This window comes from Anas platyrhynchos, chromosome 2 (genome assembly GCF_047663525.1).
Source record: "Anas platyrhynchos isolate ZD024472 breed Pekin duck chromosome 2, IASCAAS_PekinDuck_T2T, whole genome shotgun sequence".
NCBI lineage: Eukaryota > Metazoa > Chordata > Aves > Anseriformes > Anatidae > Anas > Anas platyrhynchos.
Genome location: NC_092588.1, coordinates 79,742,943 through 79,770,799, shown reverse-complemented (window position 1 = coordinate 79,770,799; position 27,857 = coordinate 79,742,943). Strand labels below are relative to the sequence as shown.

The window sequence follows — 27,857 nt, the reverse complement described above, 5'->3', positions numbered from 1 at the left end:
TTGGAATTTCCTCTCAGCATCCATTTTATTACATCATGTTACAGCAGTATTTTTACATTGGGTGATTTGATACCTACATCAGTACCTTGTTGGACAGTGCACTTTGGACTCATTGCCTGTTAGGCGAGCAAAGTCCAGTGCCCGTCCCTCGCAGAAGCTCCTGTTCTTTGGCACAGTCCCAGAGCTGACTTCAGACTAACGTGGCAAGGGCCTGGATGTTGCGGGAGCTCTCAGGGGCCCTGTGGCCGGTGTGGTCGCTTCTGCTCCTTCTGTCTCTCTCGCTGCTGCTGGGGCTGTACTGAGCCTTGGCTGCATGGCTCCGGAAGGCCCGGACAGTTCGAACAGCAAGGATGCAGACCACAAAGCTAGCCAAGTACAAGCAGGCAGCGGCAACGCCGAAGAGGCCGACGGCTGCGTCGCCTCCCTGCACCACGCAGCTCATGGAGGTATAGCCACGGCGCGCGTACAGCCGCTCGCGCCTCTTGCAGCTCTCCGTGGAGTTCACCTGGCTGACAAAATGCAAGTAGAGGCCGACGGCAGCCACGTAGCTCACAGCAGCCAGGAGGTTGAAGGCACACTCACCAACGAGCAGCCCCGGTTTGAGGCGGTGGATGGGCTTCACCCCCACCACAAGGAAGACGAGCGTAAGCGCTGCCGCTGTTAAGCTGAAGGCCACCCCGCCGTAGACGCAGGGGGCTCGCATCTGGGTGATCTGCATGTCCAGCTCTCTCACCTCCTGCAGCTCCGTCCCCTCGAAGGGGCTGTAGGCTGAGTTCAGGTTAAAGGACCCGAGACCCAAGCCGCCGAGGGAAGTGAAGCCTGCGACGGAGGCCTGGGCAGCGCCCACGCAGATCAGCACCAGGAGGTTCACCGTGATTTCCACGAACTTCAGGATGCCTGCGAGGAGCAGAAAGAGGGGAACAGATGTCAAAATCACGTCCTGAGCAAACTGGGGGCGATAAAAATACACCAAAACCATAAACAGCACCATTACAGACATAGTCCTCTTGGCTACAACAACAGAAGGGTATTTCTTTAAAAGTAATATAAAAAAAAAATAGTGCGAGCTCTCACGGGTACGTTTCAGAAGTTGGGCAAATTATTATTATTTTTTTAAATTTGTCAGTGTGCTTGATAAATGGATCTCCATGGGGATGGAGGGGAAAAATCCATAAAAATTTTACTGTGCTTGTGTTACTGCCAAGGAAAGTGAACGGTGATAGTATTTTGGCCTGTAACTACTTGGCATAAACACTGAACAAGAAATATCCAGCATGAACAAAATGCTGAGGTGAAAGCTGACAGAAACCTAGAATCTTCTAATGGCTTAAAATCTGTACAGTTATTTAGGCCCTTAAAAAAGGTGTTTACTGCTTTAACTTACGTATTTTGTGTCTAAGTTTGTTAATTTTAATGTACTGTCTAATCAGACACAACTTCCACTCTCTTTCACAGAATCTCTTCATAAATATTAAGAAACAGTTCCTGATGGTTTAGAAAAGTGGGAGACGGGGACAAAAATGCCTTATATATTGGGGTTAGTAGTGGAAATTTGGTATCACTTTGTGTTCTCTTATGCATGCCTGGTTTCAGAAGAAAGCCTTATGATTTCTGAGCTGACTTCTCAGGTTATACTACTGATAAAGGTAATCAATTTTTTTTTATTTTTTTTAAGCAAAAAGAAGTGTATAAATGGCTTCTTTTTGTAGTAGCTGCCTGTCAGGAAAGAGCAGCGTGGCTTAGATAAATCTGATTATTCTGTGACAGCTCACTAGGGGTCAGGCTAAGATTAGTAAACGTGACTGATGCAGAAGTGTAGCAGAGCTAGAGTTGCCTATTTGGGAAATGAAAACGCCCAGTGTACCACGTGTGTTCATCCTCTGCTCCTGAAATTAATCACTGAATAGTGAGTCGGCTTAGCCCACTGTAGTCTGACAACCAAGAATGTAAGATGCTTCACACAGCGGTCCTATATTTGTCTTTAGAGCAGGGTGGGATCCTTGGCTTGCATACAGATGTTAATTTTATGCTCCTAACGCTGACCAGCATGGCATTCTCCTCTTAAGCAACGGCTCAATTGCTGTCAAGGCTGCATGGGCTTGAAAAAAAATCCTCTCTTGTGCTGCCAGATGCTTCTAACTGAAGAAAGTCAGCAACAGCTGCTATGAAGGATCACTGGATGTTCCTGTTCAGCCCCTTCTTAGTCCCTCCGCAGAGGGCTGAGACAACAAACACCCTCCTGCTGCTGCTGCTTGCTTTCACTGGAAGGCACTTCTGACAAGGTTTGACAAGGGCCTTTGGCTACTTCAGGAGTGCCCCTGTCCCCAGACTGGTCCCCTCACTTCTAACACAGCTGTTGGTAGGTGCTGAAGCCCATTCACATCATGGACTTGTGAACCATCCGATTAGCACACAGGGGAGCAATGACAGCAGTGGGAACAGAGTATCTGAGGCTCAGCATGTTTCAGGTTGTGGGTGTGTGCATGTGCATACATATAAAACATACACACATTTCATATCTGAACACGAATAGGAAGAGCAGGCAGAGAAGACAGTGTTATCGGTGAGGAAGAAATATGCAAGCACTTCTATGCATGTTTTCTTCAGAGATGATGCCCATTTCTGCATGAAAACCTGCCTTTTCCTTGACTTTTCCTTGACTCCTCCTCCACACAACCATCTCTGTGAAGCACGGCAATAATCATGCTATTAACTAAATGTGTTCATGAGGCTTTGTCATCTAAGGAAGCATTTGTGAAGCTATATGTGAAGAGAAATATAAATCTCAGTCAATGACACAGGATTTGGGCCTCCTTGTACCAAATTCAAACAATGAAGGCAAAGAGACTTGAAGTTTTTAATGGGTACAGAGTCACTGCTTTAACTAGGACTGCTCCAAATATTTTTAAAGAGTAATTTTAGTATAGGACACTTTCTGTTGCACCTGCTGCTCCACGTTTGTAACAGCATGAAAACAACTGACCCCAATCCTCAGTGGCATTGCTCGAAAATTTCCTGTGGGCTCACACAAAGCCTTGACTTTACTGAGCCGCCTGCTGGTACTACGGTAGGACTGGCGTGATGTGATGGGAGGAGAAACATCATCAGCGTGGGCTACTGCATTTTTAAAGTGCAGCAGTAGATGCTTTAATGGCATGCCTGGAAAATTTATTTTGGCACAGCATTCAGGTTGGACAGGTTTTCTATGTACCTGTGGTGTTTTCACACATGCCTGCTGTAGAATTGATTGGAGTGACTCAGCGATGGAGAGAGGTCCATTAGCGGCTACTCCATCAGTTATTTGCAATGTCTGGGTTGACTTTAAAAAAAACAAATGCTGATATTAAAGAAAATCATAAAATGATGAACACTGTGTAGGACAAAGCTGTGAGTGTAAGGTCTCCGATGACAGCCAGCAGGGTTTGTGAAAGCAGTAAGCAATTAATGGGTACTCCAATTGTACAATCTTAGTGATTTTGAAGGAAATATTAAGCCCTGCTATGTTCAAGGCGTATGTCCAGGCACCCTAAAAACTTCATACAACCTTCACCTGTAATCCGTTACAGTTAACAGCTGATACCCAGTCTATTGTACTAGTATAAACAGGATAGACAGACTCGAGAAATAAGGAGTAGGACAGTTCAATTTTGAGTATTAAGTCTGTCAAGGCATGCCAATTAACGCATTGTAGCAGTGATCTATGTAAAGCATTTTTCTGCAGGCAAAAAGGAGCGAGTTCACATCCACACTTCTGAGTCTACGTTGCCATTCCTACTTTCACAGGCTGGTTAGCAAAGTCATCTTAGTTATAGCTGCAGAAACCACGTTGCCAAAAACTTTTCCAAAGTGGCAGCTGCTGATCTATTTTTTTCTTTTTTTTTTCTCTTCCTTTCTCAAGGTCAAAATCTTGGGATCAACCTAAAATGTTACTGATTTATATCAGAATTAGCACAGCAAATAGCTGGCTTTGGGAATGAGCTCTCTCTGTATTGAGTAATGAGACTGAAGTCTGGGTTCCTCGATTTCCATTTCCCTTCCCATACTTTTCTGCACTGCTTTTCAACACTAAAGGTGGGAAGAGCTGATGCAATCCAGAAGGCTGTGGATGCTGCCAGGAACTTTCCAGAGGATTGCTTCACTCATTCTATAAAACCCAAATCTGCAATGGATGATACCTTCAATTCATTGCACTTGCTTTGTAACTTTGCTGTGTAAGCTACCTGCTGAAACAAACACAGTGACTTCCACAAAATGCAATCTTTCAACTTACACCATTTATCTATCTGTTTTTCTCTCCCTTCCATGAGAAGTGCATGCTTGGCCATTGCCATGGCATCAATGCACTGATCAATAGCTTTGTTTTATATCAAAGGGTGGGCTCAAACATGCAGCAAAGCAAGCAGGCAGCCTGGAAGGGTGCAGAGCCACAGGCAGCTGACCTTGCTCTAACAGGTCCTACCCAGTCATTGTGTTCTTCCCTGGCCCTGTAACAACTCTGGCCTAGCATCAGGCCCTTCCAAGGGCTGTTTTAAGACATTAAAAGAGCAGGAAACGATTCAACTCTTTTCTTGTGCGCTGCTGTTTTTTCCTGCAACTTTAGCAACTTGAAGTGACTCACGGAGCATCTGATGAGCAACTGTGCTTGGCACGAGTTTAGCAGGGGAAGTAACACAGCCAGGACCAGGGGAGGATCAGAAGCTCTCCTTTTCAGGTGAGGCGAGCTGTTAAATCTGCATGTGTCGTCTCACAAAAGACACTGTGTGACTGTGTGGTACCCAGCAAACCCACGGTGTGTTCAAGTCTCATGTGTTGGAAGCTGTCAAGTCTTTTTCACCAGGCACCGCGGCAGAATGACCCCAACATACAGGCACCACGATCAGCATGGGTACGTACATGCGTCCACAAAGTAACACGCTCAATTCCTGTTTGTTCCTCTGTTTCCACAGCTGACAAAATCCCATCTGTAGGACAGGCAGATCTGGCTGTTCCTCTTGAACTCCCTCTGACCCCGTGAGGGCCTGACTAATAGACGAGGCCTTCACAGCGTCTCCCTCCACTGTGCCTTGGCACAGCAATCACTTTTTTTCCCTCTGTTGACTGCACGTGGGCTCTTCCTCCTGACTCTTTTGGTATCATGCCTTCCTGTTGATTTAACATCCCGAAGATGCTTTATGTTCGTCTCTCTCTGCATGGCTGCTGGCTCGCTCTCTCCCTCTACTCCCCTCGCAGGCCATGTGCCATTGGGATCGGCGGTCCCAGGGCTGTCTGTCTGTCCCTCTGAGACACCTCGACCCTAGTGCCATGGTGCATGTGCCAGAGCAGGCAGCACAAGGAAAAAACACACGCGAACCCGCACAGGTAAGTGGTGCCTGTGTCACGTCCCATTAGGGGTCGCTCGAGGAGAAGGGAAGACAGTTAGTGGCTACAACACATGCAGTAACAATAATTCTCCCAGCCTTTCTCACTAAAACTTGTCTCGTTTTCCAGTTTGGGGAGCTTTCTGCTTTTCAGAGGTAATGTTTTTTTATTTTTTTTTCCCCCCTCCAAAGGAGCAGGCAAGTATTTTGACCATATATAGCAACTTACAAAAGCTGGAGACAGTCCTGAAAAGGATCTCATATGCTGAACTTCTCTTGGCAGTGCAGGTTTTGTGTTCCACAGAGAGCAAGGACACAGCTCAGTGTGCAGCTTTGGTCACCTCTGGGCTAAACTGAGTCGGTGGCAGGAGAAATACAATGGGTGGGAAGGAGAGAAAATGTCAAAGGAAAAGGAATTTTGTTCCCCTTTTGGAAGGGCACAAAAAATGTGACAGAAGAGAGGAGGAAGCAAAACAATGGAGGAGACCTAAAGAAGGGAAATGAAAAGGAGAAAACAGTCGCGACAGATCAAAAATGTTAAATCTGGATGCAAAGTATTACAGTACTTACTCTTACTGAAATGAGTAACGAGAAGTAGACCAACTTCATTAATGCAAGTTCAGGGCAGTACACAGCTTTGCCAGAAATAAGCAAACCTTCCCCAAGCCCCTACACCACCGCTATTTATGTAGCTCTCCGTGTTCTTTAGTCAGTGGTGAGATTTAACTTTCACTGAGTTATGTTAAAATCTCCCTAATAGGGTAACATTCAGAGGATTAAAAAACAAACCAAAACAAAACTCAGAAAACAACAGTTACAAACAGGGAAAATTAAATTATTCATGTGCTCTAGAAAGAAGCACTACCACTGCCTTTTAATGAGTTGTCCCTCTTTACTAAAGACAATCACTCTGCTAGGAAATCCCAAAGGATGATCAGCCTTGTTTTTAATGATTCACACAAGCCTTATATTAATAATTAATGCTCAAATTCAAACTATTGCCCTGTTTTTAATGTGTGTTGTCTTCACTTGAAGAACTATTGTCCCACCTGCTCTATCCAATTTTCACAGACTTGATTTGCAGAACTACTTCAGCAGCCTCCGTCCCCACAGAGTTTCCCACCACTGTACGACACTGATTTACATGCAACTGAGGCACAGTTTCAGTGTTTTTTCCCTGCCTGGGAACAACAGCTTTTGTCCCAGCAGTTCCTCAAAGCATCACTTCTAAGTATTATTTTAACTTCTCTGCTGTTAACCCAGCATGAGTCACCTTCTACAGTTTTGGAAAAGGTGGGAAGCAGAAGGTCTTGCATTAAACTCCAGCACTTACTAATACTGATTTAAATACAATAGCTGTAAAAAGCCTTAGGTGTTTCTGTGTCCCTGGTAGGTCTCTGCACAATCAGCTCATGTTCTGCATTTCAGAAAATAGCATTTTTTTTCTTCCTAACGTACCCATAGTTCGGTCAGGTAGTAAACAAAATCTTGGTATCAAAACTAACTTGCAGGGTTTTTATGCCTTTTTTTTGAAAGCCCAGAAAACAATGAAATGCTCGTTTCTTATGCCAACTTTCTGTAGCCACTCCTTTCATTTAAGCTGAAACTGAGCTGCCTTCAGAAGGTATAAAGATTGGGGTGTTATCACTCCTTAAGCAACCATAATCTGGCTGAAGGTAGGGCAGGTTGGAGGAGCCTGTGAACCGGAGCTTCTCATTCCCTTCACAACTTGTGGGTTGTCATACCTGGCGAGCAGCATTCCTGCCTGGGTGTATTTCTCTCCTTGAAGTCAGCTGTGATCCCTTGCTCAAGAAATACAGCTACTGTTCAATATAGTCGCTCTGCTGTATCGATCAGCTTGGAGAGCCACTTTCTGAAGACAACAGTTTTTCTTGGTTGCTAGAATTTGGGTCAGATGAGAGGCAGACAAACCCAATGGCCTTGCAAGAAAGATGGTACCACTCTTATTTTACACTGGGAGAGTGCAGACTTAACTAAGATTTCCCAATAGGGAACAATGGACTAGAGTCTAACATACGCTGAACAGCTAATGCCAGCTTTGCCTGCTTTCTTTCCCTGCTGCCTTAGTTCCATCTTCTCAGTTGCAGTTCTCCCCTCTCTAAAAACAATAATGCACCCGTTAGCACAATCCCAAAAGGTGGGTGAAAACAATTGATGTAAAAACGTGGGCAGAGGGAAGTCGCATATCGTGACAGGGCAACAGCTTGTTAAAAGTAGAAGATGTTATCTGCAACGACTGTAGCTCCCCTTCACAGATTTATAGAGCTAATTGCTCGTGGCTATTTGTATTTTGTGGCAAAACCAAGCTTACCTCGAAATTAAATACTCTTCAGAACAGGAAGGTTACCTGCAGCTCTGCTGTGCACTGTATCTTGCTCATGTGCAATATTAATTAAGCATTTCCAATCACCTGGACTATCTTCATTTGCTTAGCTCCATCCAATTCACACTACTGAAGCCCTCTGTCTTTACAATTCCAGGATTAAAAATGTGATGGCAAATTTCAGCTGTTGTTCACACTGTATCTAACTATACTTTGTAAGAAGGGGCATGCTACCTAATTACAAGTGAGACTATAAGGGAACTGGGTGCCCTTTTTCTTGTAACAGAAACATGTTGAAATTAACTGAGTGTCTACTAGCATGATCCTTCTGCTTAGGGTGACTTTTCACCTTGTTATTTTTTCCACTCTATAAGTATTTGCCAGCATGTGTAGCTACAGGAAGAACTTAGACTGTGCTTTGTGAAAACAACAGCTTATAGATGTTTACATTCGAATTAATGCTGGCTTGTTAATGCATGAGTATAACTTGGAGAAAGTCATTGTTATTCCATAATTCTATTTCCTCCTTCAAATAAATTTAGTTTGATATTTCCTCCTGGCTAAGTTTGAAGTCATAGACTTTTTTCTGTTGTTACAAATCATAATGCTGTCTTCTTCTGAGAGGAAATTGGCTTTAATGATTGTGGATGTTAGAATGTAAGCTAAAGACATGATTGTTTGGAAGCGCCTACAACATGCTTAAGAAATCTGATACTGTTCATGGCGCCTCTTTAAGCTGTAATCATGGCAGGAAAGAACAGGGATTTGATTATATTTGTTCCATCACAAACTTTTTTCTATCCATTTTAAATGCTGTCTCCCTTAAATGCCACATGGGTTGAAGTACTAAAAAAAAAAAAAGTTAGCACTCAAGCTATGACTAGCATGGTACAATTCGATTCAAGGCAAAAATGCAGGCGTTTCCTCAGTCAGATACTGACCAAAGATGATGGTAGAAACCTTGTTTACCTTCACCATTTAAGCAAAACTAAAGAAAACATTATCCTGCAATTGCATTGCTCCACCTCTTTCACACCAATATACATAATGAAATCATAACAAAACGTTTTTGAGGTCAAGTGACCAAGTATCTGTGACCAATTTAAGATCAGCAATTCGTTCTTGGTTTTGGCTCAGATTTTGCTCTCTCTAAGGTGAAGGAACAAGCATGGCAGCCAGCCTTGAACAACTTCTCTTGTTCCTTCTAAGCAAAGCAAATATGATTGCTAACTTAATTTTCATAGAACTATAGAAATCTTATCTGGGCTTACTGAGAAAGCAAGTTCAATGTGATCGCCTAAAATAACTTCAGCTATAAGTACCCCCAGGCCAAAAACTCTGTAATTTTCAACATGTGTTGTCGTAGCTGTTGCAAATGCTTATTCCAAGTGTTAGTTCCTTAGCTGATGATAGGTTCGTCTTTATCAGAAGTTTATTTCCAATTCCTGTGTAATTATAAAGAATACCTAGACAGCTTGACACCATTCTATAAGCTGTTGTGTACTACAGAAACAGAAGGTGGCAAGCTTCTGTGTCTATTGTCTTTAGAACCTACAATCTGCAGATCCAAAAGTGTGACTCACCCTACGAAATAAAGCACATGGTAGCTAGACATAAAGCTAGCATAGCAGAGAAGAGTCAAAAGTTCTGTAGAGGGGCAGGTGTTTGAAAGAATCAGCAGATATATGAAGAAAGACAAACCAAGTGGTAGTACATCTTATTTTTCAAAAGATGTTTATGATGAAGCTTCTAGTTAACAGCTCTTAAAGGACACCAGCTCCTGTGAGATAAAAGAGAAGATCCTCTCAAGGATTAGTAGCTGTTAAAAGAAAATAAAGAGGAAATGACTGGCTTTCAAGCAGATGGAATTAAGGGAGAAATCTTTGTTCTGTGCTGCCACACAACTGAAGTGAGAAGTTATCCAGTTCACAAAATGGTTCCTATTCCAGAGAACAACTCACTCTCTCCTGGGCCAAATCCTTACATTTCTCCTAAATTTGCACTCTAGTATATTGTTTGAGAGGACGTGTAAGTAGATGCCTTCTTTATATGATCCAGTACTGCTACCCATGTGGTATCGACCTGAACAGCTTTGAAGAGGTCTTGCTCACGGAATTTTTTAGCAGATCTTTTCCTTCTGTTTTCAGGATGAAAGGATTAAAAAAGGAGCAGAATGGTATGAAGTTTCTTAGATAGTATCAATTGTTCCTAATGGTGCACGAGTTTAGTATCAGTTGGCAGTTGTTCCTTCCATTATATTCATGTTGGGTTTATTTTCACACAGCAGTTAAAGGGAAAAAAAAAAAAAAAAGGCGTGGGGGGGTTATTGACAGAAGGAGAGAATAATAAAAGATAGGAGAACAATGTATTTTTTTCTGCTGCTGCTTGCAGCTCAAGTGTTAGAAGGATCCCTGTGAAAAAAAATCAGCCTATTTATGAAACTTGACTTTAGCTTTTTGGGATATTGCTGGTGAAATGCATGGATAAAGAGGGCAGTACTTAAGTGAAGCAAATACTTCACAGAGCTCTGGCTGTTTAGAATTCCTCGCTGGTATGACAAACTCATCAACACGCACTGAAAATTTAAGTAGAGTTGCTGGGCAAAAGGAAAAAATAGATTTAGTGAAAGTAGAGCGATGCATGCTCGGAGAATTCCCATTTCGTTGGAAAAGGCTGTGCTAGATCACCTGATTTCTCGGCCTCACTTGATACTACTAATTTATTTTGGAATTAAGGCGATCGGGAAGGGGGATTTCATCAGAGTGCTGATAAAACATTGGCACAAGAGAGATAGTTAAGAACCATTTCCAGGAACTTTCAATGCTGTAAGAAGCTGTACCTCACATGTACTGACTTTGTATTCTACAGTTCATGTCGTTTTTCATTTGTAATGTTTGCTATCTGACTGAAGGAAATACAAAATTCTGTAAAACCACTCTAGGAAATTCCGCTAAATCTTGGCACTTTCAAAAATTAAACGGGGTGGTAATATTCTCATGATCTTATCAACCTCATATTTCATTTATTGAAATAAAACCATTAACGAAATGGTTTATTTTCTAGATGGTCTCTTTTCCCTCTTCCACTGCACGCTCAGACACTAAATTTTTGGGGAAATACTGAGCAATAGCTGGAGGATGGTGGGATTGAAATCATCGTCATCAACTGATGCATGCAAATCTAGGACATTTTGAAAATGTTAATGATGTTTAATGCACTGAAATAATTAGAAGTGAACGGTGGGGGGGAAAAAAGCACAAGTCCCATTAAGCTATCCGTAAGTCTAAACAACCAGTGAAACTGGTAACTAAAAATAACGGGACATTTCATTTTTTGAACCTGTGAAAAAATAGCACATGGAGTCTTCTAAGGTTTTTCAGACAAGTGAAAGCAATCCAGCATTGCTGCAGGAAGAACTGCCAATACAATCTTATCAGGAGTAAAATAATTATGGGTCTGTGTCAGTAAATACGCTCTGCTAACTGTTGGAGTTAAAAAAAAAAAAAGTTTTTTCAACTCCTTGAAAAAAAACAAACTGCATACAAATAAACAATTACAACATATTTTTAAGAGAAAATAGCTCAACTCACTCTTAAAATTGTTCACACAGACAGAAATATCAAGAGTAAATCAAGTGCGTTATTTAACTTCCCTTCATGGAGCAAAGAAATAATCTTGTGTTACGTGTTTTCATTTCCTTGCAACAACTAAACTCTTCATTTGTCTCCTTAGTGGAGAACACTGCAAGGCTTTTTAGATACTAACTGTATGTTTTAACTTAGACTGCAGTGGGCCCTTCTTAAAAACAAAGTGAGAATGCTCTCTGTCCTGAAGAGGGAAAACTTTAAAAGAGCAGTGGGTATTTTAGCTACTTTTTTTTTTCAATTTACGGGAATGAGTTTAACTTAAGAGTTAGGCTGATTTCCTCCCACATTCATGATTGCTTCTGTTTGTTGTAGCCACTTTCTAGGTACGAAAAAAACCCACTTGTATTTCTAAAGAGCTGTTTTGCTGGATTCATGTCCGTAGAATGGTTTTGTGTCATGCTATGTGACTTTATAAAGATGCATCAGTGATGACTGGATTATATACAGAGCTGATAAAAAGTCTGAAAAGAACGTGTCAGAGTGCTGCAGCTTTGATGCTGCATTAGTCATATTTAAATTGCCTAAGGATGCAAGTATCTACTTTATTCCTAAATCCCAAAGCTTAACTCTTGTTGTACAAACTGGCAATTATGCACATGACCCACGCTGGTGCTCTGGATGCAAAGTACCTCTGTAAATCTTGCTTTTCCATACCTAAAACTAGTTACTAACCTGCAGTTATGTCATTCATTCATTATAACCTAGAATTTTATGTATTCCCCTCAGCTTTATACTGTTGTGCTTCTGAACACAGAAATCAAAACCAAGACCAGCCCTTGGAAGGAGAGGAGTAGACGGCAGGTAGTAAGAACCTCACGTACCTCTTGTTGTGCATACCTTTGAACACTTCATTGAGAAGGTCTCCTTGGGAGGATAATACTGGGGCGGTGGGCCAAAATATTCCTGTGATGCTCCTGAAGCTTTAGAGTATGAGTCTGAGCAAACAGTGGAAGCTCTTGAGTGCTGGCCACCTCGGACATCTCTTGTTGACCTACAGTGGAGTAAACAGGTAATGTACAGTAATTAGATCACGCTTTCTTGTGAACGTGAAAACGTTAAAAACTGGAAGAAGCTCCTGTTAGTGGAACCAGCTGACTTGTTTCATAAGGCTCTGATCTTTTTTGCTCGTGTCTTTTGAAAGCAAACACCCCAAATACTTGCATAAATCCATGTTCACGAGGATATTTGCACTTGATCATGCATTGTTATTTTGGAAAGCTCTGTACTCGCTGGCTGACTTGGTTGGGTTACTCGCAAAAGGCAGCAAGAAGGGTGTGAGGGGAGAGTTCCTGTCCCCTTAAAAATGAAGTTAACAGATATTTTTCCATGAAAAACATTTTTAGCTAGTCCAAAGAATAAAAATTAAAATTATTTTCAAATTTTAAAAAGCAGATGAAGGTGTTCAAACTGGGGAAAAACATTAGCCTGTTTATGTCTTTCCCTCTTTTCTGAACTCCCTAATGTCAGGTGAAGAAGAATCTAAAATCAGCCAAAATAAATGAATTTCATGGATCTCTACTTAGCATCTCTATTTGTATACTTCAAATTGGAATTGTCTGGCTTGCTGCAATGACATACAGCTCCACAAATCAAGACTGATGATGTTTAAGGTTGGTGGGATTTAGATTATTCAGTATGAAAAGTGCAATTTGCTCTTTTAAAACTGAGTTAACACTCAGGTTAAAAGAAACAGTGGCTGTAAATCACTTTGTAAATGCTTGGTCTAATCTCAATGTTCCCCCTCATTTGAAGGAGAATTGGAACTTGCCTTTTTCAAGGTACAGCTGGATGATGTTGTTATTAAAGGGTATTTTAAGTCTCATTCCAGATTATTGTTTTTATGTCTTCCTATTCAATTATTATCTTGAACTTCTTATCCACATATCAGTATTTTCAACTGTAGTTTTGTTTCCTAGTATCACAGCACTTGGGTTTATCTTCATCCAATTCCAGATTCAACTTACAAAAATATTATCACATTCATCCACATTAAATCATGCTCTTTGTAATCTTACATTTTAATTAAGACCTTCAGTAACAAGACCAATGCTAACATCTCCGTGTGCAGCTGCCAACAGCTCTATTTGGCTGAAACAATCCTGATTTTTCTGACCTTTGTCCTGTGTCTTGTGCAACCACCAAAGCATCCTGCACAGCTGTGTCACATAAATTAAATAAGCTGTGTGATTTATAAGACTTCCAGTTAACTTGAAAGCAATCCCTTTGGTACTTCTGATGCAGCTGCTTCTCTCTATTGTATCTTGCTACATGCCAAAAAAACAAAACAAAAAATAAAAAAACAGCTCCCCTAATGTTCAGTAACTGAGTACAATTGGAAAAAAAAAAATTCTTCTAGATGTTTTATTTTTCCTCATAATGGGCCTCTTCTGGCCACCTTTGCTCCTGATTCCCTCCAGGACTTTCCAGTTCAGGGTAATGCAACTCTTTCTTCTCGGCAATGAGAGGAAGCGTGCTATAGGAGTTTCAGACAGAAATGCAGTGTGAAAGGGAAATACTGTCACTAGAAAGTCTTGGCTCGTAAGGGAGTGCATTAGGCACCCAAATTACAGCTCCTACAAAACTCTTCCCATCTCTTCAGTTATGGTACCTGGAGGTCTTTTGGTCAATGAACCTAAGACTTCACCAACGTACTGTAATTTTCTTTCAAAATCAGTTGTTCTTGAGAGGTATACAGGAGAAATGCTGTTACGGTATAGCAAACTCCATTCAAAACGATTAATGAAAAAGTTTTTTGATTAGTTGCAGTGAAGACTGGTGGCTGCCAGAGTCTTGGCTTGACTCTAAGAATGATCTCTGTGGCTGTTATAGATCTCTATCTGCAGCTTCCCTTTCTCTACTCCATGCTGTATACCGTGAAGGTCTGTTGGCCTTTATGATCCTTCCACCAATTTTCAGTCTGCATCCAGTAATTGTAATGGCAAAAACAAAAGTCCAGAGATGTTGCTTCAGGGGTGCTGTATGTGACACCCCCAACACCTTTTTTCTTCCCCACAGTGGGGTTAATTAATATATTCCTAGCAAATGCTGCTCTCCTTCTAACATGTTCAAGATAATTTAACTATATTCCCTCCTGATCTTTGCTTTTACTAAGGACAATCATACAGCCTCTGAGGATGACACTTAGGCTGATTTTTGTTCCCATTTCTCTCAAAATTTTCATAGCACGTTAGCTAGTTTTCGTCACACAACAGGATTATCATCCAATTTTTTTTATATTTAGCTGAAAGTACTCTTTCTAGTCCACACAGTGCATTTCACTACTGCTTTTATTCTCATCCTGTTTTTCTTGCTAATGTGTATTGTTGGGGAGGACTTCAGCATTAGAGCTTTTCAAGAATCTTTATTACATTTATCTCCTCCCCAATCCTTGCCTTTTTTCTTAAATTGCCTTACCTTACAAATAGGCCCCCAGAGGCTAAGCGGATGTGAGGAACACCTTACTGCCCTGGCTGATTTGCTGCTGGTGTTTACAGCTGCAGATCTCTCTCCAACAAAGCAACCACTGGCATGCCCTCAAAGAAAAACAGTCTAAGCTAAGTTCTAATATGCTGTAGGCTAGCCAGGCTGAAAGGAAGAGTATAATATCCTGAGAGTTTATTTGCCACTCCAACCCTTCTATTAGTTTGTTTATCGTACTGATAGCTGGCTGACCCGCTATCAAGTGCCACGAACCGCCTGAGGCACTTAAATAAGTACTCATTTATTGACTGCAACTACTTACATCAATTTTGTTTTGGATTAGTATGAACTTGTTCGTAGCCGAGCCAGACCAACCTAAGAATTCGGTTAAGTGCTTGTGCTGGTCTCAGTCAAGCGATGTTCTGTATTAAACACTGTGTATTTAGCAAGCCTTCACTTGCTCTTGCCTGCTGACCAACTTCTTAACCACCTGTACAAAGACCCGTGGCCACACTTCAACTGTTTGTGACCCAGCTTCATCCAGATAACCCTATGAAAGTCACAGCTCTGCCTGTGTCACAAAGCCTCTCTTTCTGCCTCCTCTTAGGATGCTGTTACCCTGGAGCTCAATAAAAAATTAAAAATTGCTTAAAATTTCAGTGTAAATTAGTTTCCTGATTCTTAAAGCAGCATGCTCATGCTTTGTGATTTCAAGGCAGAGTAAATGCTTTCTTTACTACCCTAATATGAATGTGTTTAAAAGCAAAAAAGAGGGCAGGCACCATAGACCTGCTGTGATATGTTCCTTTAAGGTGGTAAAACCTACCTTCCATTGTATGGGTATGGCTTTCTTGTTCTTCTGTCTTCCTCGTACCTGTCGGATCCATGATCCTCATGGTGCCTGCGCTGCTTTTCTTGGTATCGTCGCCCATCATGAGGCATCTTGTCTTACATGTATTTTTTTCTTTCTGAAATAACTTCCTGCACCAGAAAAATGAAACTGTTTCATTTTATAGCTCTACTCAGTTATTCATTGACCAGCACTTACAGAACACGTCCATTTCATGCTGGTTCAAGGCTTGGTAGAGACTTCCTTAAGAAGTGAAGGAAGTAAAATCCTTTAAACTGCACGTCAATTAAGTTCAGTAAAGAAGGATGTTTTTCTCTGCATTTCCCTATTGATCAAGTAGTTGTGTTTTTTCTATATTCAACAGTTTTTGCACTGAGGTGATTAGGTTTGCTCTTACCCTTATGTCTCTGCTGCAATGACAAGGCACAGTGTCCACAAAGAGTGTGGATCTTGACTTTGTTACTGTATTTTTTTGGTTGTTTTAAAGCCAATACAGCATTAAACACAGCAAATAGCTACCACCCAACCTGCCAACCTTTATTCTGGAGTTTTCCAAGAGGAAAGCACCCCTTGGCGTCAACAGATGTGTTACCAAACATTGTGTCCCTTTGGGAAAACATGCTACAGGCAAAGCTGAAAATAACTTTGCACAAAGATATATCCATCGTAATTTTATACTAGTTGTTTACAGGGGTGTTTCTTCCTGGAAGTGTCTCTACCCTTTGGCTGTAGGAGATCTCAGCGCGCAGCCTCAGCCCCTCAGCGACCCTCTGCCACCACCGCAGCCCTAAAAGCACCCCAGTCGATTGGGTTTCGACTGATCGCCCTCAGGCCTCGCTGACCGCCTTCCCTTCCTCCTCCTCAGGGTGCCATTAAACCCGGCAGCCTCTTTATTTACACATTTTCACGGCGCACAGCCGAAGAGCCGCTGCCCCCCCGCTGCAAGCCGCGCTCCCCCTCCCGAGGCAGAGGGCGCTCCGCATGGCGGCCGCCACCCGCTCCTACCCCCGGGGGCAGCGGGGATCCTTCCCCGGGGGCAGCCCGGCCCCGAGCCCGGCCACCTCTCCCCGCTGCCCCCTGCCCCTCACCTGAGGGCAGCGCCGAGCTCCGGCTCCCGGCCAGGGCCGTCCCCCGGCGGTGGGGAGGCGGAGGCGGCCGGCGGCGGCCCGGCCCCTGGCGCAGGTGCTGCCCTGCGCCATGCCCGCCCTGCTCGGGCTGAGGCCCGCGGGGGCCCCCCGGGTTTGGGGGAGAGAAATGCTGTGTCCCGGGGCGTGTGACAACCCTGGTTCACTTTAATTTAATAAAAGAAGTCCTCGTTCTCCTACTCCTAAGTGGGGCCCTGAGAGGGAGTGCAAGCAGACGAGTGATAAAGTAAAAATCCCAGCCCTCTGTCAGCTTCCAGCTACATGCAGGGCTTGAAGACGTGCAGCAAGAGGCATGGAGGCAAAATAAAATTTTGAGGAAATTTGTCCCCAGGTGTAAATGGGTAGGAACATGCTGTTTTAAAGCAAGTACGATAGATGGCAGCTTGAAAAGGGAGGTAGCCCCTTGACTCTCCTCTGGCAGGATTTCGGTAATTGAGCACTTGAACACGTACAGTCTGTTTTCCTGGTGCCCTGCTGAAAGGCCTTACTTTGATGAACAACACGTGGATCTGCTGGGGTTTTGTCTCCTCACTGTGATGTTTCCCTCACAGGAACAGCACGCTGCTCCCTTCGGGATGCTTCTTGTCCATAGGCTTCAAAAAAACACACCGCCTTTTCAGAAGCTATTTCGTACAGAGAGCCTGGGCAGACCCCTAAACTGGTACTGCTGTGAACTAGTTGGTCATTGTGCAGTCCCATGCAGAAAAACTCCAAGTGCCACAACAGTGGGATGGTGCTGGTAACGTGGCATGTTGCCCGGCTAATCTGGAGCTTTGGAAAGCTTCCCGAGACTCGTGGTGCCATCCTATAAAGGTGGAACCCGTCCTCTAAAAGCAGAGCTGGGACCAGAATATCCCTTGATTTCCAAGGGTTTATACAGCAACACATTTGGGGTGCTAGGTCTTCTTGGATTTAGGCTTAAGATGTGCAGCTGTTACAGTGTAGGGCTAAACATGACATCCCCTTTGAGTAATCTGTGGGTATCAGAGGAACTGCTGCCTCTAAAATGAGGGGATGTCTATGGGAACTGAGTACTTAGAAATGCGTTTTGTAAATTGCTGGAGCACAGTAAGACTGATTTCCTGCTCCAGTTGAGCTGTGTTAACAGCTTGTTCTGCTATTTACCATTCCCACCTCTCCTAGACCTCTTTTACTGTTCCTGGTTTTAGCCGTACAGCTTGTCTTCTCTTTGTCTTGCACCAACTCTGGTGCTCACTTGATCACATAGTAAGCCAATGCAGCTTGCTTTCCAGCCAAAACCAATTTACTTTTCGCTGTTTTAGTGAGTTGAAATGGCTTTGTGCTTCAATCAAATGTGTGCTGGAGCAAGAGCTTGGCAAAAGCATGTCTCAGAGGGAAAAAACTGGGGGAGGGATATGGGGAGAGGGCTACCTCTCTTGGCAGCAGTGAGTGATTAATGTAACTGAAGTCTTAACCTGGAGCTGCAGTTTAAGATGCTACTATCTACCTATGGGTTAGTTGATACACTCTCTCAGTTTGGGGCTGTCATTCTGGTAGCAAAGACAATATAACAGCAGGAGTGTTTTACTGCTCCTTAATATAAGTTTCTAATTAAAGGTAGTGCAGGCTAGCTTGCCGGGTTTTATGCTGGAGAAGGTTAGGGTGCCTGTATGAATTCTCAGTTCTCTTCCATCTACATGATCAACCTTTGCAAAATCTGTTCTTCATTTACATCCAGCAGAGGATGTCCATTCTTGACATGAGGAATAACATCTCACTTTAGGTAGGCACATTTCATGCAAACCGTAGATGCTTCTTAGGGGGCCTGCTGAACATCCTCCTTTGGTGGCAGAAAAGAAGCTAGACAGAAGGAAGAAAAATTGCAGGGAGACTTGACTAAAACCAGACTTTTTTTTTCTTTTTCTTTTTGGTGAGGGATGGGGGTTGATGCATGGAAGTATCCTGGCAGCCACTCTTTACAGTTTAAGTAGTAGTTTTGTTAAAGCATTTCTTTTTCTGGGCTGAAAGGGGTTAGTCTGTTGCCATTTGTGTCTGATGGAAGACTGCATGCAGCTGAAGGGATGTGATTGTAGGATGGATAAAATTCAGTGAAGCTGACAGAATAGATAAGAACTTAAAAAGTGGCTAAAGTCATCTCCACTGTGTGATGAAAGTGATTTCCCCTGAGAACTCACAAAGCAAACACAAGGTATTGGTAGAGCTGCTTATACATAAAAACCAATGAAACAACCCACGTTAAATGCTTCTGGTTAGGGAAAAATAAGAAGAGCTAGCAGTACGAATATGTCTCTAAGGTGAAAAAAAGGTAGAAAGAGCTCATGGAAGGATCAGATAGGAAGGATCAGATATGGTACTGACTGAATTTAGATGAGAACAATCAAAGAAAGAAAAAGGTCTTGTAGCTTAACTTGTTTCAGGAAAAATACCCCCCTTGTTGTATGTAAGGAAACAGTTTTGTATCAAAGATACACCTGATTGTGCCATCAATTACTCCTTTTAATAGAAATAACTTTTGTGACTGAATTTTGGCTAGCTGCTGAGCTCCAGAGGGAGTAATTTACAGAAAATGAAGTGTGAAACATTTTGATTTTTTCCTGGTAATTTACTTGAATAGGTCACATCTGTGTCTTGGATCAATGCTGTCCTGGATACTTGCTTCTAGGATAATAATAATAATAAAAATACTCTAAAAACCAATCTAGGTGTAGGGTACAAAGTGCCGCAACTAGACCTCAAGGGACAGATTTCTCCAGCCAGACAGGCAGGGCACCACTGGAGTCTGTTCAATTTGACGGGAACACTAAGCTCCTGAGATCAGCAGGACTAAAATTAGCTTCGGACTTTTTTTTTCTACCCTCTTGGTGTTGTTTTTACATGAAATCTGTTGTTTATTGTTACAAACAAGGAAAAAAAAAAAAAAAAAAGAATTTGGGTTGAAGGCTTTTTCTTTCTTTCTTTCTCACTTTTTTTTTTTTTTTTTTCCTTAAAGGGATTTTGAAATCCATGGTCTTTTGGATGGGAGGTAAATTGCGTTTTGGAACAAAGCGGTTATGTGTTGGTCAATTTTTTCTGTTCTAGTGGGGAAAAGAAACAGCACAACACCAAACACTGCTTCAGCAAAAGAAATGCAAACAATATGCATGGTTTTATATTAACATTGCATTCTTAGTGTGCATTGTGCTGTTACTTGCTTATTTTTTAAGCAATGGAAACCATCGTTAGGCTTCTTTGATTGCTGTGTGGGGTGACTTGTTGGTTTGGTTGTTTCATTTCGTAGGCTGAGTCCTTCCCAGAGTCTGCTGAGCAATTACCTAGCGCTGATGTAAAGCTCTTACAGTACAATTGTCAGAAAAGTGGGATTTTGTCACACTGAATCTAGAGTCTGGCTGGGGAATAAACTGCTTCTGGGACGCATCCAAAACAGTCTGAAGGCAGCGAGGATGTTTCTGTTGAAGCCTTGAATCCCCGAACGTTGTTATCTGCAGGCCCCTTCACATTTATATCAGCTTGAAGTGTGGAGCTGCAACACCAGCCTCTGTAAGGCTCTGCATCACCACGGCTGTCATTGTCACGCTGCCCTTCCTCGAGTTGTGCTGTTCCTGGCCTCCCAAGCTGTATCTGAAACCTTATCATTCATTTTCTTTCTCCCTGTCGTTAAGCCGTGTTGTAGGAGGCTGAAGCCATTCTTCCCTTTCAGAAATGCCAAGCAAAACCAAAATGGCTTTTGAAATCTGAGAAACTCTTAGCATGGAAATTTCTCCCTCCTTTGTCAAGAATTACATCTGTGTTGGGCTGAGTTTAGGAGAACTCATGTTTGAGCAGATCTCGGAGGCTATCTGCAATCCCGTACTCGGTTCTCTTTAATAATTTACCACTTCAATGTAAAGGTATTTCAGGACTAAAATTTGCTTTCCAAAGACATTTAGGACCTGAGCAGACCTCTTTAGCCTGCCTTGCCCTGGCGGTCACACTGGGGACCTTGGTGAAGTGCCTTTGTCTTTACCTGTCCGGAGGTCTGCAGTCCTGTGAGTAAGGGTGCCAGCTTGTAAAGCACACGAAGCTGTGGTAAGAGGAGCTATCTGGGAGCTCACTTCACTGTCTCCTGGCATGAACACATTACATTCCAGGCTTCTACGTGAAATTGTTTCTATTAGTAAAATATTTATGAAGTTTTATTAACATGGTAGGAGCTCTTGCCTCTTTTACAAGAGGTAGAAATTACGAGCAGTCTGCCTTCCCTCTCATTTAATCTCCTCTCCCATCTAGTGTTTTTCTTTTCTCATCTGGACACAGATAAAATCCAACAACACTGAATATTTGTTTTGCGGTCAAAACTATCTGGAGTCAACAGTCCTGGCAGGCATTGGAAAGACTTCTTGTGCATAGAAAATTTATGAACACGCAGAGATGCTGGGTTCAGTAATCTGGCCTTAAAAGGTATCCAAACGTTTTGTTCGTGATCAAAACACATAACGCGGTGGAACGGAGCTGTTTACATCTGGGCTGTCTGGGGCTGTACCGCTGACATGTGCGTGCACTGAAAGGGGAAGAGAGGCATTAAATTTAGGTGTCCGGTTCACGCAAACAGTTTGCCACGGTTTATTTTGACCTCCAGAAAAAAGAAATGCAACAGTGGCATCCTGTGGCCTGAGCGGCTCATGACAGGTGTGCCTGTCACCGAGCTCTTCCTTCACGGCCTGGGGAATGGAACAAATTATTTCGAGCAAGTTTACCAAAAAAAGTGCATAGTATTTCACGCACATGCGCTGCAGGTTTTCAATCTGAAGTTAAGACTAATAAGACTACTAAGAGTTCTTTTTCCTTGCATCTACATCATATCCAAGGGCTCGCTCCCACCTCCTGTGTGTGTGCATACATGTGTCCCTTGAGTTTTTCAAAGTCCTAGCTTTTACTTGTTTAACTTGGACAGCCGACTGCAATTTACTTGCCTCCTCACCAGCAGATATTGGCAGCTGTGACCAACAAGCTTTCTGAAAGCCTGCAGGCATGCCAGGAGGCACATTAATTGGGAACAGGCAGGCTCACCTGCACTCCTGTGCGGAGATGTCAGGGAAGCTGCTGAAAGGCTCGTTTTTCCCTCTTCTTTGCTTTCCCTTCTCGAAAAGAGGAGATATTAAGATCTTGTAAAACCTCTTCCTTTCTACTTCTTCCCTTCATATTGAGAGGTGTAAATGCCACTGAATGCTCAGCATCAGGAAAAAATGGGGGGAAAAACTGATCTTATCAGTAAATGAAGCAGCTTTCATCATTTTAATTTTGCTTTTTCTGTGCCCACAGTGCTCCAGCTCTGCATGTCTTGTGCAAGAAGGGAAAAACAGAGTACAGGCAAGGATGTCCACGGCTGCCCGTGCACGGGAGAACCTGTGAGCGTTAAGTTTTCCATAGTGCCGTAAAGTCGCCACGATCCCATTCTTGGGGATGTTGGAGTGGGAGGCAGGGGAGCAGAAACAGCAGCGGGCAGGGGCTTAATTATTGCCTTTAATAATGACCGAGTGCTCTTCAGATTTTTGCAGGGTTGCTTAACTGAGCTTGCACCACGGTTTCTTGCCAGTATTAATCCCTGGGCTGTCTCTTAAAACACGCGCACGCATGAAAACAAACAAATGCTCCGACTCGCTGTGGCTCCAGCGATGTTAAACCAAGCTCCTTTTTGTCAGTTAAACTGACAACGGAGATAAGAGGAGCCGGTGCTGGTATCATCTGTTGCATAACAAACCACTCTTGACAAAAGAAGCAGCCTCCTGTCAAACGAATTTCCTTTATAACTGCCGAGGGGACTATTTTTAGTTTCCTCTGCCATTCTTTGCTCCTTAATCGGCTGTTTCGCTTTTCTGTTTTTTCTCTGCTTTCCCCTTTTCCCACCGGCTCTGGTACCAGGTACTGCTGCAGGGAAGGCGCTGGGCTCCTGTCGGCACCGAGGGCCTGTCCTGGGAGTGCTGGGGATACTGCCTGCCTCGCTGCCTCCAGGGGAAGGGAAGGACGAGCAAACCACCCCGAATCCACGTGCAGGATTTCAAAGACCAACAAGTGAATTAAACCAGCTCTTGCCAGGGAATCGTTTTTGCTAAGGCCGTGCTCCGAAAACGTTGTAAGTTGCACGAGGGGAGCTGCAAATGGTGTTTAAACATCACAGGCGCACCGCACCAGGCAGCAAACTCTTCATATTCCATTAGCGAAGCAAGGCTGAGCCTGCTTTTTCCACCGCAGATAAAATTAAAGTGCTTTGGAAATGATGGTGTTTATTCCATAGGTCTTGACTCTATAGTACTGGCTGTGTTCCCTCTTGGTCTGTTTGACCCACTGCATGTTTTCGGTCCTTTGAGCAGCAGAACGGTTCGTGTCTTCTGGCTGAGATATAAAACAGAAGTCCTGCCTATCTGTAATCCATTAGAGATTTTGCGGGGCTGTTTGCAGCAGTAGGAGTGTGTGAAGGCTTTGGTTGTTCTGGAAATAACACTGCTTTGCTCACTTGCATATCATAGTTCAGTCAATCTAAATCAAGCAATCATCATCCTCTTCAGCCTCCTTCTAAAACCTAATTCCTGTGGGTTATTTTATACTTTATAACTTCTTCCTCCACAGCATGCAAGAGCTTCATGGTAACGAGTGTTTTTTTATGCCCAGGGTGCTTCAATAAGTTACAAGTCACTGTAATACTCATTTTTTTTAGCTAGATTCAAGGAGCATAGAGGCCAAGTAAATAGCCTTAAGTCAACTAGGAAGGCTGTGGCAGCACATTTGTGCCTCTTTCCAAGTGAACAAAACAGCCTTGAAGTTAGCATACTAACATGTTTAGGAAAGTGATGCAATTCTCGTGAAGAAGGAATTGATAGAAATGTCAAAAGTTTTAACCATTAGTATTTTCCTAACAAAATTGAGTTTTCAAATGCTACTTAATGTTTATAGAAAACGTCTTTTGAGAAAACAAAAACAAAACCCTTTTGTGACTTAAGACAAAATGGGTTGGGTTTGTGATAGAAATACTCCAATCTCTCTCTTTTTCCCAAGTGGAATAAAATAAAATAAAATAAAATAAAATAAAATAAAATAAAATAAAATAAAATAAAATAAAATAAAATAAAATAAAATAAAATAAAATAAAGGAAGAAAAGTGATGAGATAAGGTAAACAGGGGCCTGGTTTCTCAAATGGGATGAGAATACAAATATATTTAATGGAAAATAAAAAGTACGCTGCTTTTTTTCTTCAGGCTTTCTCCTCTCCAGTCTTAGTCTTTTCTTTTTTCTTCTGAATATAAGTGACTTGTGCAAGAGTGACTAGTTTCTCTAACCCTAAAAAATCATGTACCAAAACTGAACAGCAGTCCTTAGCCAAGTAAAGTTAGAGAGAGTTGGGGAGAGTTCATGTGGCCGATGACAACAGCTCCTTACGTGTTTGGCTGCTCTACTGTCTGACAGGATTGGACGGGGATCTCCTCGGCAGATTTTGCTGGCTCATTTCCTTCTGCCTCGTGGGTCTGGATTATGCCGTAGCCCCCAGATTACTGCACCCATGCTGCAAGTCACCTGGCATGATCCCAGTCTACACTGCAGTCACTGGGTGCCCCTCAGGAGTTATAATGTCATCTACCCTCTGTGCAGTCTACGGGCTGAGAAAAAACTGTTCCTGCTTCTCTGTTCCCTTTTGTTCCATTCTTTTTATCGGTGTAACTTTTTAGTTCCTTTCAGCTTTAGTTTTGATTCTGCAGTTTACAATCCCCTGAATTAGAGTTTGGTTTAAGAGCTGGAAGCGGGGGGAAGCACTAGAAGGTAGGCTGATTTTTATTTATTTATTTATTTTCTGAAAATGCTTGAAAGTCTGCCAGTGAGTTGTCAGGTTAGTGATGGCTTGTGACATATCAAAGCAGACAAGCACGGGTTCATAATAATTCAAGATCTGTTGAAAACAGCATTGAATGTGGTTAGCAGTGAGGGCTTTTTAAAGAGAAAAAAATCATTGTAAGTGTATTTCAACCATCGCTGTAGAAAGAACCCATCATTTTAGTGTGTATCATTTGGATTTTGTGTCTCTCACTCAGATTTTCAGTGTTCTCATCCCAGTTCATCTGTCTCGTTCCTTGCCCTGGTGCCTGGAGGGAACACTGCTCTTACATGTCTGCACGTGGGGAATCCAGGTTTTCAGGCCACCTGCGTTCGTGAAGCCTTCCTTCCAGCCATTTTATCCCATTGTTCAGGCGTCCCATTTTCTGCCTGTGCAGACTTTCGTCATTCTACAGAAAAGGAGCAGTTGCATCTCCTGGGTCAGTGGCGTGAGAAGTAGCAATAAACTTCTTGGCCAGGAGCCTAAAAAAAATCATTTAGCTTCCATTGGGTGAAGAGGTTCTGGCCTTCAGAATCTCTCCCAGCGTTTTAAGAGGTTTTGGGCAAAGATGTCTGGAAGAAATGAGAACTCCACTTTCAGAATGGATATGAAATGAGAAAGCCAAAGAAAAAGACAAATTTTCCTCTCACACTGTGTAAAGGGCCTCTGTGCTGAAGACATCACCAGCTGAATGCATATAAGAAGTCGCCAGCAATCATTAAGCTCAATTAATCTTATTCTTGAGCACATGATAACAGCTGTGGATTATTTAAACAAAGCAATGGTGGGCAAGCAGGAGAGGGAAATTAAAGAAAAGAGGTTCTGCTGTAAACACTTGTACCACCATCACCCAAACTACACTGTAGTGTAGAAACTGGGTCAGAGACACCCTTCCCCCTCCAGGCTGTCAAAGTTATTTGAGCTCCTATTGAAACCATCACAATAGAAGAGTTTGGCTCATGCATTCACTGAGCAAAACTGATTTGTGTTTCTTGGTTCAGAAAAAGCTGCTGGGTAATTTTCCGTGCAAGTACAATGCAGCAGTTCAGCTGATCCCTGAAAGCTGATTTCTTGGTGATTTGCCTTTCATTTAATAGAGCACTTCTGCTTTTATTCAGTCTTTCTAAATTCACATGCTGAATCTGTGTTTAGAAGCCTTAAACCTCTCTCTTGCCTGTATCGGGTTTAGGAACCGTACTGGTAGCCTTCATCCAAAGTTCAAAAGATTTCTGTAAGTCTATTGAGATGCCGCTTGCTCTGTTTTCTTACTGATGATATAAATCTAAGTTAATTGGTTTGTTTGCTTGTTGGGTAATTGAATTAAATGTATTGTTTAGGAAGTATGGCTGGACTAGACACAAACACAGCTCTTCTGGACTATTCCCACTCCCCTTTTTAATCCCATATTTAAGTCTTTCATCCTTGTTTACAGCTGTCCTATTAGCAGTCTCAGCCTTCTGGTGTGCTCTGTCTGCTCTGTTTTTTGTGTGTTTTGTTTTTCTGGCTTCTTTCAGGGAGTCCCAGTGCCTCCACCTTGTCCTGAGAAGAAAACCAGCTTGCTCTTTATACCATGATGACTGGCTACACAGGTTGCCAGCAAGCAGAGAACCAGGGAGTTATGCTGTCAGACGTGGCGTTAGTTGGCGGTGCTCACAAACCCTTATTCCAACGGAGGAACGAGTGAAGTTAAACAACAGGTTCCAGAGTTTGAACCTGTTCTCTAATGCTCAGCTGTCATGTTTCTTTCTGCTTACATGAAATGTCATTTCTTTCTTGAAAATCGCCTGACACGATGGTTGGTGTTGCCAGGAGGTGTCTGTGGGACCTGCTTGGCCATGGAGCCAAGAAAGCTGTTGTTGAAGGAGCTGCACACCCTAAGTAGTTGTGGCATGGTGTGTTAAGGAGCTGTGGGAGTAGAGGGGTATCAGGGGAAGGATCACCATTTCCTCGAGACAAGATGCTGGTTGTTATGAAGCAGCAGTGAGAACTTTTCTACCCGTACACATCCATCCTGCTTCCAATTCTCCATCATATTGTGTACGCTAACAAAAAAGGATTGGAAAAAATCTCCCAGTCTGTGTGCTAGTTTCAATAGCAAATGTCTCAGGCTACCTTGCTCCAACAGGAACACTTATTGGAGCTACGTACGTTATGTCTTCCTTGCATCCTCACTACCAAGAAGAAAAATAGAAATTCTTGCCGTTCCACACAGCTGCCTGAACGAATAAACTAAAGAAATGGTTTGGAGAGAAACTCAAGCTGGGAAGCGATTTGCACCCTGAAGTTTGACAGCAGAATGCCTCCTGTTGTTATCAAGGCTAATCACTTTCCAGCCCTGTCTCTGGCAAATGCTCCATCTGCAATAATCAAGTCAGTGCATATGACATAGTTTTTTGACAGGACAATATTTCTTAATAATTTAGTAGCATCGCACACACACAAAAATAGAGTTATAATTAGCTCTCATCCCTGAAGTTGGAAGAGCTTTTCAGCTCGTTGGAGGCTGCTGGCCAATTCTCTTATCTAATTGGATGAAGTTCCTACTTTCTCCCATTTGTATGATGTCTGCTTTTACACAAGCTCATTAAGTGCAGCTGTACTCCAAGTTTATAACAACAGCCCCAGTGAAGCCTAGGCAGAAGTTTAATACCAGTTCTGTTTTCCCTTTCTCATCTGATTTCAATCCATTCTGGGGGTTGATATGTGCCCAAACATCTTTCCCTAGCACCTAATTCACCCCCCTCCAGCTTTTTATTATGAATTATTGCAATAATTAGAAACCGGACAAATTACATTGGATTCATCTGTCTGTTTTGAAACTGGAGAGTTTACAGCTTGCTTTCAGGAAAATACATTTTAAGGCAATTTTTTGCTTCCATGAGGCATATAGAAGCAATTTTTTCCCCTTTCATTTTAAAGCTGTCATTAAATTGCAATCAAATAATTGCTACACCATTATTTAAGTCTTCAGCAGCCTTGAGCTGATTATATGGGTAGAAATCAGTATGGCAGTTAACATTACATTAAACTTTTGCATTTAGATTTTTTTTTTTTCAAAATAAATACTTCTTTAAAAACTAATCACTTTTGTCAGTATAACTACATTTTTCTCAAGTTTTTGTGTGTAACTTTAAATCTTGAATTTCTACTTAGTAGAATATGTATAATAATAGAAAATTTTCATTTCCCAGAACTTGAATTTCTTCTGCTTTATTGCCTACATATATTCAGGTTACATTTATGAAAAAAGATTCAGCATATACTTTCTGC

The 27,857-nt window shown here is 42.5% G+C and overlaps 1 protein-coding gene and 1 long non-coding RNA gene across 6 annotated transcripts; one reads left to right on the top strand and one right to left on the bottom strand.

Annotated features, from left to right (window-relative positions):
- LOC106017580 (MARVEL domain-containing protein 3-like) lies at nt 1-16,873 on the bottom strand. 3 transcript variants are annotated; one of them, XM_027451674.3, is made up of 4 exons: nt 16,707-16,873; nt 15,595-15,749; nt 12,170-12,339; nt 1-897 (listed from the first exon to the last, which is right to left on the bottom strand). In XM_027451674.3, the coding sequence occupies exons 2-4, from the start codon at nt 15,708-15,710 to the stop codon at nt 191-193; spliced, it is 993 nt and encodes a 330-aa protein (XP_027307475.2). In that variant the 5' UTR covers nt 15,711-15,749; nt 16,707-16,873; the 3' UTR covers nt 1-190. The 3 variants fall into 3 exon arrangements, with proteins under 3 accessions (XP_027307475.2, XP_027307477.2, XP_027307476.2); XM_027451676.3 differs by lacking the exon at nt 16,707-16,873 and adding an exon at nt 16,624-16,644; XM_027451675.3 differs by lacking the exon at nt 16,707-16,873 and adding an exon at nt 16,016-16,214.
- On the top strand, nt 4,461-26,986 carry LOC119715764 (uncharacterized). Of its 3 annotated transcripts, XR_011807747.1 has the most exons (4): nt 4,461-4,885; nt 12,075-12,149; nt 22,044-22,129; nt 22,644-26,986. It is a non-coding gene; the product is annotated as an uncharacterized lncRNA (long non-coding RNA). The 3 variants fall into 3 exon arrangements; XR_005263173.2 differs by lacking the exon at nt 4,461-4,885 and having other exon boundaries at nt 10,998-12,149; XR_011807748.1 differs by lacking the exons at nt 4,461-4,885; nt 12,075-12,149 and adding an exon at nt 19,759-21,182.
- The last annotated feature ends 871 nt before the right edge of the window (nt 26,987-27,857 follow it).

Coding starts and splice junctions, on each gene's coding strand:
- LOC106017580 (XM_027451674.3), bottom strand. CDS start 15,710: ATGCCTCATGATGGGCGACGATACCAAGAAAAGCAGCGCAGGCACCAT. Junction 12,340..15,594: donor CCATACCCATACAATGGAAG/GTAGGTTTTACC, acceptor ACTCCACTGTAG/GTCAACAAGAGATGTCCGAG. Junction 898..12,169: donor AAAGGTATGCACAACAAGAG/GTACGTGAGGTT, acceptor TGCTCCTCGCAG/GCATCCTGAAGTTCGTGGAA.